The sequence below is a fragment of the Triticum urartu genome, chromosome 5A (assembly GCF_056163025.1).
Source record: "Triticum urartu cultivar PI428250 chromosome 5A, HENAU_Tu73, whole genome shotgun sequence".
Lineage (NCBI taxonomy): Eukaryota > Viridiplantae > Streptophyta > Magnoliopsida > Poales > Poaceae > Triticum > Triticum urartu.
The window spans coordinates 600,240,002-600,252,269 of record NC_141877.1 but is presented as its reverse complement, the minus strand read 5'-3'; the positions used below and the strand labels follow the sequence as shown (position 1 = coordinate 600,252,269).

At 42.8% G+C, this 12,268-nt stretch overlaps 1 protein-coding gene across 1 annotated transcript; it reads right to left on the bottom strand.

Annotated features, from left to right (window-relative positions):
• Window positions 1-5,177: 5,177 nt before the first annotated feature.
• LOC125527119 (uncharacterized) lies at window positions 5,178-12,122 on the bottom strand. The gene is made up of 7 exons (XM_087521979.1): window positions 11,840-12,122; window positions 10,694-10,980; window positions 9,375-9,471; window positions 9,190-9,285; window positions 8,513-8,760; window positions 8,357-8,434; window positions 5,178-8,272 (listed from the first exon to the last, which is right to left on the bottom strand). The coding sequence occupies exons 1-7, from the start codon at window positions 11,840-11,842 to the stop codon at window positions 6,025-6,027; spliced, it is 3,057 nt and encodes a 1,018-aa protein (XP_087378105.1). The 5' UTR covers window positions 11,843-12,122; the 3' UTR covers window positions 5,178-6,024.
• Window positions 12,123-12,268: the final 146 nt, after the last annotated feature.

Here is a 12,268-nt window from a genome sequence, read left to right as displayed (position 1 = left end):
TGGAAGCCATGAGCATATTTAATACTCGATGATTACAAGTGCGTGTACTGGCATTATGAATCTGTTTGCTGCATTTCATGAAGGCTCCCTAGACGTTGAAAGACTGAATTATGGGGTGATCACCCTAATTCCTAAAGTCAATGGGGCCAAAAAAATCCAAGAATTTCGGCTTATCTGTTTGTTGCGGTGCCCTTACAAACTCATTACCAAAGTGTTGGATAATCGAGTGGCGATGTTTGCTGATAAGCTCATCAGCCGGCACCAAAACGCTTTTATCAAAAAACGTAACATTATGGATGGAATACTTACTTTGCATGAAGTGTTACACCACACACATATAAAAAAGAAATGTGGGATAGTCCTAAAACTTGATTTTGAAAAGGCATATGACAAAGTGAATTGGGATTTCCTCTTAGAATGTCATAGAATGAGAGGCTTCAATGAGAAGTGGTGCGGCTGGATTAGCCAAGTTCTACGAAATGGCACTATTAGTGTCAAGATCAATAACACTGTAGGCCCCTATTTCCAAAGTAGTAAGGGGGTGAGGCAAGGAGATTCCATATCTCCCTTTCTCTTTAATCTAGCGGCTGAATTCCTTTCGAAAATGATTTTCAATGCCCAAAAAAATAATTTGTTTAAAGGGCTGGCAGCAGACCTCATTCCAAATGGAGTTGCTGTCTTGCAGTACGCAGATGATACTGTTCTCTGCATTGAGGATGATATAGATATACTTGTTTGAACTTATGTCTGGCTTGAAAATCAATTTTCTTAAAAGTGAAGTGTTTGGGGGGGGGGGGGGGGGTGATATGACTCTCCAAAAGTATGCTGATTTGTTTGGGTGTCAAATAGGGCATTTTCCTATGAAATATCTGGGCGTACCGGTTATTCTTCCTTGAGAAATTCTGACTGGGAGTATATAGCAATTCGATATCTTAAATGTTGTGACTCATGGATTGGTAATTCTGCCTCGTCTGGTGGGAGATTAACTTTGTTGAATTCATCCCTCTCGAGCATTGCTTATTATTGTATGTCAATGTTCCTACTTTCTAAGACATTTATCGAGAGACTCGATAAATATCGTCGTAAGTTTTTTTGGTGTGGAGGGAGGGGTAAAAAGCGTTATTATCTGGTTAAATGGACCAGGGTGTGCCGATCTAAGAATAAGGGTGGGCTGGGTGTGAAAGATCTTCACAAACAGAATATCTCACTATTAGCAAAATGGTTGTGGAAGTTAGATACAGGGGAGAGGCTGTGGCAAGATGTGGTGAGGGCAAAATACCTTAAGAACAATTCACTAGCTGCTGTGAAAGCGAAATTTCATGATTCCCCTGTATGGAAAGCACTGCTTAAAATAAAAGAGATGTATATGGCTTGAAGGAAGGTGCTTGTCAATAATGGCAATGTTGCCAGGTTGTGGCATGATCCCATTGGCACTCACCAGCCTTTGGGTGTCACTTATCCGACCCTGTTCAGTATCACTAATTATCAGGACGATACTATTGCTCAATTTATCAAGCGTGCTAGTGGAGATATATTCAGACGCAGGCTGAATGCAGACCTGAGCTGTCAGTTTGGTGAGGTTAAGAAAATTATTGATGGCATTGACACCTCGGCTGGTCCAGATAAGATTGTGTGGGGTGCTGGGCTCAACGGCAAATATACCACTAAATCCATGTATTCTTACCTGGAGAAAGATCTTACTGGTTGTGACTATAGATGGATTTGGAGGGCTAGATTACCTACCAAAATCTAGATTTTCCTTTGGCAACTCTTCCAGGATGCTGTTCTGACTAGGGATGTTATGAAGCGTCGAAACTGGGCCGGCAATCTCAGGTGTTCTTTCTGTGATTGCAGAGAAACCTATTTACATATGTTCTTTCTTTGCCCAGTGGCAAGGGTTGTCTGGCGCACGGTTGGGGCGATGTTTGGGACTGATTTATGTCCCAATAATCTATGTCAATTTTATTCTTGGTGCTATGCTTTTCTTCCTCAAGGGAAATGGTGCTTCACTATGGGGCTGGCGGCTATATGTTGGGCCATTTGGAATCGTAGAAACCAGACTACCTTTGAATTCAAGAAAATGGCGTCTTCTTTCGAGATTGTCTTCAACGCTTGTATGCACTTATCTTATTGGGCAGGTCTCCTGAAGGGCGAAAGGCGAGTGGAGCTAGAGCATGGTGCGATGATTCTGAAGGAGAATGCTAAAGAGATGATGAGAATCTGCGCGACTGCACACGCGGGCGATGCCGTGGAGTGATCAGTTGCTGGGATGCTGAGTCATTTTGGAAAACCTTTTGGAGTGCATGGGTCGAGATACCAAGACTTTGGAGAGCGTTTTGTGGAGCTTTGTTTCTTATATTCTGCATAACTATGATGCTTTGGTGCGGGATTGTAATGTGATCTGAACTTTAGTTTGGTTCGCGGCGTGTTGATGGTGCTTCAGGGTTTTCGCCTCGTAGTGGGCGTTTCGATTGCGAGCGCTCACAGCGGGTTTCACTGAAGTGCTTGATCTCGCTTTTTCCCTTTCCCTTGTTTGAACTCGGAACTGGCTGTATTTCCGTTATATTTTTAATGGAAAGGGGATTAGCCCGGGTCAAAAAAAAGTGCGTGTACTGGCTGTGTGCTGTGGGAGTGGGACTCTTGACGCAAGTTAGCATGTCTGTTATAACTTATAAACCTTCTCTAGTTGAGTGTTATAAACTTTGTCGCAATAGTTAAATGTAAGTTGTTTGAATTTTGATTTTGTGTCAGTCAATGTGTGGCAAAAAGAAGGGGAAATGAGGCGCATCACCAAGGCTGCAGATGGCCGCGCCGAGGCAAGCATAGCAAGGACCAGGGATGTCGGCAAGGCCTCGGCCGAGAATGAGCCGTAAGTGGAGGCTACTAGGTGGTTGACGTACGGGCCCGGCGAAGAAATCTGGTGCTTGGGAGGTTTATAAGGATGGACCGGGGGCGGCGGATGCATGGCGGTAGGCGGAGATGAGGGGAGGGCGGGGCGGAGAGGCTGGCGTGGAGCGCCACTGCCCACGGGTGATGGAGGCACGCAGATCGGCCGGTGGTCGTGGCAGGTTCAGATCGTTGGGGAAGACGATTACGATGATTTGTGTGAGGTGGAACAAAGTAATTCAGAATCTAACGGTTCTGGAAAATTCGATCGACCCAAATCCGTTTTTCAGGCAACTTTGTTCCTCGAAAATGCTAAATGCACGAGCCAGTCGTAGCCATTTTACAGGGTCCTTCCTCTAAGGGCATGTACAATGGTTGATAAGATGTCTTATCTTAAATCTTGCATGTAATTTAGATTTGACAAAAAACAAAAAAAGATGTCTACAATGGGCCATCTCTTAGCTTTATCTTTAATAATTAGCTATTCTTATATACGTGGTGAAACATATTGTGCTAAGAGATCATCTCTTGTCTTCTCTTAAATAAGAGAAGACAAACCTTTTTCTTGTAAGTTCTCTCTTCTCCATCTCATCATTTATCTTGCGTGGCACTCTTAAGATAGCACCATTGTACATGCCCTAATTCTCTTGACAACATCCCCCCACCCACCTCCTTAGATTTCAGCGGGTGGGGGCCCTCCCTCTCCTTTAATCCAATCAAAACCTGCAAGTGTAAACCACCCCATAAGGGCATCTCCAATAGTTTGTATGTTAGCTTGTTGGTAAAATATGCCATGTCATCAATCAACACCTTAACATACAACAACTCCAATGGGTTGTATCTAGTTTGGCCAATAGGATGTGAGATAATAAATGGGGTGCTCTCTCATTCTACATTGGAGCTTGTGCAATGGGTGTTGGTTCATGTACATACAACCTTCCTCTCTTTCCTCATTTATTGTATGACACATCATCAAAAATCCTATGTGGCAAACTCTACCAACAACCATCTTACGACCATTGGAGATGCCCTAATGATCCATGGATGTAGCATTAATACTTGTTCCTAGTCAGGCCCAAACTTTGTAGCACTAGTTCCTGAGCAAGTATAATAAAATACAGTCAGCAGGCTATAAGGATTAAACAATTATATATGTGATGAGTTGGATGAGAGAGAAGAGGAGAGAAAAGGGAAACGGGCTATAGATTAACATCCGGCTGCAGCACAGACTCCAAGAAACATTGTGAAAGTGTATGATGGGTCATGCATAGCTACTATACATGTTGCCTATAAGGTTGACTATACGTGACATGACAACATCATATAGTCGGTTGTTGGCTATATTATTAACCATGCTCTAATCCACCTGAATCACAGAAACTAATTTACATATCTACCTATCACTCTATCACTATGGATATTGCCTAAAAAAACTATCAGTATGGATATTGCCTACAAAAGAACCTATCAGTATGGATATAGTATTTCTGTTTTTTCTTTAAATACTATCTGGCGCTATCGAGGTACCGACTAATATTTCGGTATCGATTGTGTCTCAAATATGTTTGGCTCGAGTGACGCCACCTTCTCCAAACCAAGTCCTAAAATGTTATTTTCATACACTGTGATTGATACAGAGCGACTGATATGACCGAATGAGAGTATACACTTATGTCGTCATCAAAATATTGAAGCGATGCATAATACAAGCTATGACACATGTAGGATGTACTTTCTTAGTTTAGATTGAGAATTTAGCGAGTGTTTATCTATGTACTGTATTTCATAACAAAATGGTGAAAAACCTAAAATGCATAATACTGTATTCCATAGTTGGCTTGGAGAAGGTGGAAAACCTAAAACCTAAAATGGTGAAAAACCTAAAATGCATAATACAGTATTATATAGTATTATTTTCAATGGTGAAAAACAAAATGGTGAAAAACCTAAAATGCATAACAAAAATGTTATTTTCAATGTTTTCTATGTATTGTATTCCATAACAAAATGGTGAAAACCCTAAAATGCATAATACAGTATTATACATTTTTCGAGCATGGAAACAGCGCAGTTCCACTTCCTGGGTCCGTAAAGTGTCTTGTTGGAACTGGATTCGAATGCCAAACAACTTCAAATTCCAGGGTTTATGTACTTTGTAGCCAAACGCGGCGTAAAGATTATTTGTACAAAATACTCTTAAGATCATTTCATTCAAGTACTAATGGGAAGAGTATTCCGGTAGAAAGCTACGATCGCTCTAACAAAGTAGCGTGAGATCTTTAGTTCGACACAAAGCTCAATCTTCGGCCCTGTTCGTCAACCCACCCAGTACAGGAATCTCGGGAGCGAGGAAAGCGCAGCTCCCTGATTTCCAACTACAGCTCCACCCGCTCCAGGAGCTGTGTTGCGGAGCGGAGCGATTCCGAACAGGGCGTTCATATAAGAATTCGACGAGGCAAAACTACATACATGCCCTCAACGCCTAAGAATTCTACGAGACAAAACTACATACATGCCCTCGACGCCTCAAATGATCCACAAAACTTGTTCTTCATCACATCAAGCATCCTGAGAAAAGAGGTAACAACGAATCGACCATTCACTATTTTTTACAAACATCAACACATGGCCCTCAGTGAGGGTCACTACAAGTCGAGCACAACTGAAGAAACCTTCCGAGTCTGGCATACAACATATTTGGAACAACTGCAGATTACCACATACAAATTTGGAGCAATAGAAAAAGACCACCAAAGACTTAGCTGCGATTGGCATTCACTGCATTATATAGCGCTTCCATTTGCTTGGCCCGTTTTTGTCTGAACCACTTCTGCTTACTTCTGTGGGTAAGTTTCCACACCAGATTATAAAATAAGCACACTCCAGCAACCAAACCGCAAACTAAGCAGATCATTTCTGTCAATCGACAAGTAGCAAGATCCGAGGCCAACATCAAACACACTCGTTAAGGTACGCTGGCACCACCTCGGGTTGAAGGTTACCGTCCAACCACTCTGACAAACTAAGGTTTGACACCCGATTCGCTTCGCGGCTAATTGAGGTTTAACTGTTGGTTTCCTGCAGGGCTTTTCATAGGCTGGCTGGGACTGGCAACACGAGGATCACAACAGCAGCAACCTACCATACGGGATAATCCGGCAGATAACCGTCAACTCTTATTGGGTGGTTCGTTCGGTCGAGGCGCGGGACATACCTATCCGTAACGGAACCTGCAGCAAAAGCCCTATCCTCTGCATTCATGCTGCTGCTTCGTGGATAATCTGACCTCACTCCATGATCACCGAAACGCCCACCACGGAATGTGGTTTCTTCGCCCATGCCGGCATCTGTTCCAGGACCATATGCACCAGGAGATTCCCCTCGGAGAGAGTACGTATTAACGGGAGCAATGCCTTCTGGTAGCACCATATTCAGTGGTCGACCGGTGTACTCCTCGACATTGGGCGCATCATGGTGAAGGGGAACACTTCTCTTTTCCATTTCATAGTCTGCAGGGCCTGATCCTCGTGGGTTCATATAGGGGCCACGGCTTCCACTAGCAGCATGTTCAGATCTCTGATATGGAGGGGAACCATGCCTTCTGCTAGCACCATATTCAGTGGTCGGATGTGAAGGGGGGCTGAGACTAGTACCAAAATTACCAGAAGGAAGTGCTGACTGCTGGGGACTCAACCTCCTTCCACCAATATCACCATCACTGGAATGATCCTCACGATGACTCGACCTCCTCCTACCACCATCACTGGAATGATCCTCACGATGACTCGACCTCCTCCTACCACCATCACTGGAATGATCCTCACGATGACTCGACCTCCTCCTACCACCATCACTGGAATGATCCTCACGATGGCTCGACCTCCTCCTACCACCATCACTGGAATGATCCTCACGATGACTCGACCTCCTCCTACCACCATCACTGGAATGATCCTCACGGTGACTCGACCTCCTCCTATCACCATCACTGGAATAATCCTCACGATGACTCGACCTCCTCCTACCACCATCAGTGGAATGATCCTCACGATGACTCGACCTCCTCCTACCACCATCTCTAGAATGATCCTCATGACGACTCGACCTCCTTCCACCAGTATCAACATCACGGCGTTTGGAATAATCATCACGACATTTGAAATAATCATCGTGTCGATGTTGCTCATATCTGTGTTGGTTGTTGCTTCTATGATGACTGTTACGATACTCCGCCCTTCGCCCTTCCGGAGAATGTCTGCTTGATCTATTTTGAGAATTTCTTCTCCCCGAGGGTGACCCACCCCTATAAGAATTTTCCCTCATATTATTTCTCCACTCTTCTCTACTTGATCCTCTTCCCTCTCTGGATTTGTATTCGGAAGTCATTGAAGATCTCTGATCATCATTACACCGAGGATGATCTTTTGATGAGGAACAAGAACTTTGACGAGCATCTGTTTTTTTGTGATTATGAAGATGCTGAGGACTTTGATGAGCATCTCTTCCAGTTTCCATGTGAAACTTCTTATTGTTCCTTTCCAAGTCCAACATGTTACCATCAGTTGCCTGTTCCTCCTGTCTCTGTCTCTTTTCTGACTTGTCACTTGAAGTATCAATTTCTGTTGCTTTGTTATTATCATTGCAGTGAGGGCTCTTCAGCTCCTGCTGGCAGGCATGGCTTCCATCAACTTCTCGGTCACCATCAGATCCGGAGGTTAACCGCCCGTCAGGTAATCCAAATTTATTACTGTTGTTCCCAGGAGTCTTCTCCTTTTCCCCATATGTATTTTCTCTCCTACGAGTTTCTCTCTCTTCTCCAGATTTGGTGTTGCTTTCATCCTCTTCAGCCTGTTCCTCCCCAATAAGTTTTTCTAGCTCATCATTGTGTGCTTGATTCAAACGGATGGTCTCTTTCTCAAGGACACCTCTCCCTTTTGGAATCTTATCTTCTGTTAAGTCATTCATATCTACTGTTTGGATCTGGTCGGCTTCTTCTCGACATACCTTGTTTGACAGCTCCACAGTTCCTGATGAACCTTGATCGGTGTTCATATTCCTTTTACCAGTCACTTCTGTTTTCTTAGCAAGATTTCTTGTCCTATAAATTTTTGGAACGGGAGTTAACTTTATCTGGTCGGCTTCTTCTCGACATACCTTGTTTGACAGCTCCGCAGTTCCTGTTGAACCCTGATCAGTGTTCATTTTCCTTCTACCAGTCACTTTTGTTTTCTTCTTGGCAAGATTTCTTGTTCTATAAATTTTTCGAACGGGAGTTGACTTTATTTGGTCAATGCAATGTGTTCCAACAGTATCCATTTCTGTACTAGATGGTAACTTTATATGGTCTCTGCTAGGTGCTCCAAGCTCAGCTTCTAGTTTATGGCTTCTGCAAGATTTCAACAGAAGTTAGTTGCTCTGAGAAGGAAGTACAGAGAAACTTTGGGAAACAAACGAGTAAGAACTAACATACCCACAGTAAATGATAATTCTATCACCCAGGTGCCAAGCGCGTACACTTGTGCCACGCTTTCTCTCAAAGGAAATGCTTCTGTGGTAAACCATTAAATGTAATGAGAACGAGACAATCACATAAGCTACAAGCAACTATATCTGGATACCAGAATACCTTGGGAAACATTTTTTGTGATATGACACCGGACAGCGTCTGCAGGCCGCAAGCCAAAGTTCTGGTTGAGTACTGTCTTCCATCGTTCTACATTCTGAGCACCAATGTGCAGGACATGTAAATGACATCCCAGCAGCAATCCTCCTCTCCAACTCGCAAGCTCCATCAGTATCATCAGGCTCAAGTAATTTGGCAATACAACTGGGGTGGTAGAAGTGCCCACAAGATGCTTTGTAGCATTGGAACACCTAAAAGAATGCACACTTTAAAATGGAAGAACTAGAATCACGAAGATATTAATATTAAAAAAGGACAGAGATGGTGAGAGGGCACTTCGAATCATATCTAAACATACTCGAGGATCATAGCCACGAGCATCAATCACATGCACGAAATATCAACAGGCCTCAGTTGCCCACAATTCAAAATACATGTGAATGAAGACATCAAGGAACTGGATTTAAATGTTGTCACTTAGTAAGACACAGGATGGACACAAGCAAGTTTAGAGTATGATGATGCATGAAAGGTGCTACATAAACAAGAAATAAGCAACAAGCATACTCATTGGAGGAAGTGAATAATTATCATTGAATGGGAACCGCAGAACTACAAAGGGCACCATTATCTCAACAAACCACATGCCACATTCTTGTAAGAAAGATATAACAAGTTACCTTAGCATTTGGTCCATCAGATGGCTCAAGATCTCCACAACTGAAACATTGGTGTTGCTTATATTCACAGTTCTTGCATAGATAATGATCAATTTCCTGTAAATATGCAAAACAAAACAAATCACAAATTTGAGCCAGGAAAATTATAATGCTGCTGGACCAGTCAATGAGAACTTTGTAACTACCTGTAGTTGTGCAGAAGTTAAACCAAGAGTTTCACAATTAGATTCCCTTCCATCTTTTTCTCTGGGATGGAAGGACCTTTTACATTGTCCTTCACAGCTACATAAAATAAGACAGGATCAAATTATTAACTCAATAATAAATCTACCTATGTGCCAGAAGTTTATAACTGGCCCGAAATGGATTCTCTGTGAAAATACTGGAGAATGTCTTATTTGTTCAATTTACTGGATTTTTGGCAAATCCCCAAAACACAGCACGTTGAATTCCAGTAAGAAGACTTCTTTTTTCCTTTTGCTTTCTCTTTCATGTTAATCTCAAGTTCTTAACCTCCCCCAACCACGCAAGCAAACATTAGTTCTTGAATTCTTTTGAAAGAGTTTCCAAAACAAGTTTAAAAAAAGGCTGGTATTACAAATGCCGGTACCTACCACTACCAGGACATCTGGGAAGCTGGTTACAATTGGTTACGACAGTAGTAACCGGCATGAAACAAAAATTGCTCCAAAGATACCATAGCACAGAGCTTGTTCTTGAAATCATCAGATGATCAAAGCAAAGAATGAAGGCTAAACCATGAGAGTAGGTATATGATCTATTGTGAAATGTCAACAAAAAATGATCCATTGTGAAATGTCAACAAATAGAAATTGATAGCCCTCAAGCTATCAGTGGCCAGTTTTCTTCAAGGAAAATAGTAGAGCAATTTACGTTTACAATTGCCAACAGAAATGATATCTTCTAGTGTCTTTAACATGACATCTCAGAGATCAGTATACATAACATTTCCTTTGCGTCCACATGAAATCTTGTCCTATGAATCTGTAGCTCACTCACTCCTACAGTATTATTTATTTTGGACGAAGTGCCACAATCATCCCATATGCATAGCCCGACTGAATGACATGTCTTCAAGACTTTTGAACTAGCCAAATAAAACAATGTTACCCCCCCCCCCCACCGGTTGACTAACACTCCTCTCTTCATTTTTGGTTAGTTGGAAAACTAACACTAATTAATACCACTTGACTAAGACAAATCAAAAGCTTTAAATTGTTTTCTAAAGAAATTCCCGAATTTGGCTTTCAAGGTTCTACATTCACATTCTTTCAAATACTTCACAAATACAAAACCATATTAATTTTTGTCTGAAACATGGACGGAGTTTATGGCATTACAAAGATTACTCAATGTTGTATTTGAAATATTTGACTATATTGGTGATGTTTGCAAATTCAATTCTTTTACAGAAAAAAAGAGAAATCACAAATTCAATTCAGTAGTGTTTGCGGTCAACGACTGATTAGGAAGCACAACTTACCATAGCAATTTCCCTCCATTGTCACATATTGCACATAAATTATCAGTAGCATCACCACCACCACCATCATCATTGTCAATATCATCACCATCATCGTTGCTATCATCATCAGTGCAGCTGTAATCATCACTGCTCTTGTCATCACCACTACCATGATTGTGGCTAGCGTCATATTTGCAGATATAATCATAATCGTTTTGATCACTGTAATCATCATCACCATCATCGTCAAAATCTTCTTCGTCACCACTACGCATTGCAACAGTCGGCCGTCTGGTACGTAAACCCTGTAAAATGGGATTCAAATGAGAAGTGAAAACAATGATACAGCAGCAAGACTTCACAATATTTTATAGGTCTCTAAGATGCATATCTAAGGTCATTCTCAATCTACCTCTCTGATGTTCCTGGAGGTATTCTCAATAAACCTTTCAGGAATTTGTGAGTGCAAAAAAAAAGTCATGGTCATGGCACAACCCCCCATTGAATTAAGTAAATACTAGCAGAGTTCCTAGTCATTGAAAATAATAACAATGTAATTCCTTGCAATAATAACTATGAGTAAAGCAGATTGGATTCAAAGGTTGTTGTAGCTTCGCTTGACAAGAACGGGGTACTAACCCCGTCAACCAGAGCAAAGGGAGGTCAGGGAATTATCTGCTTTACTCATAGTGCTCCATGCCCGTATGTAAGCCATGTAAACAAACCCTACAAAGGCACAAACTGGGCTAATCCCCGGGTTCAGGGAAACATACCCAAGTGAAAGGGAAACTAATCCATTGCAAGAAAGGCCTGTCTTTTGTACATTGAACCCTAGTGCTAACTTTACTGTCTTAAAAACAAACCAATCACATCCTAAACAAGTACAGTACTGCAATCCACAAGAGGTCAGTGAAGAAAACATGTCCAAAATACTCCAAGGTTCCAACTTCCAACAGGTAATTTGCACATAACAACGAAACAACAGTACAATTGCAAAAGGAACGATGATCTTGACAGGATTATTATCTGGGGAATTTGATGAAATGCGATCTAGCACTTGGGCATTGGATCATATAACGCCGCAACTCCCCCCTTCCCCCGACGTGCGGCCCTAAATTGGCAAGGAGAAGCATGATGTGAAGCAACAGATGATAGGGGACTCACCATATCTCCCGGCGCCTGACCGGAGCGCCGCCGTCAGTCGTCCGGGTTCGGGAAGGGCTAGGGCAGGGCGAAGGCGCTCGGCGGAGGTTGGGGAACGCCGGTGAAGTTTCGGGAAAGGGCGCGGTGGAGGCAGGCACGGGCGGCGGACGGCGGGATTGAAGCGGTGGCCGGCGGGAGAGGCGGCGGGCGGGCGGCGGCGCTGGGCGAGGCGGCGAGAGCGCAAGGTGACAGTTCCTTTTTTTTCCTCCCTATTACAGTACTGAAATTTAGGCAGACTTCAGGGCTTTTCTTTCTGGGGTATTGCTTAATTATTCTTTTTTTAGGAGCAGTTTTTTTTAGGCCCTGATGGGCTGGGCTGCGTTCGCAGGTGGCGGGCTTGTTTGGGGCCCAATCTGGGCAAGCGGCCTGCCAGGTCGCAGTCGATAGCCC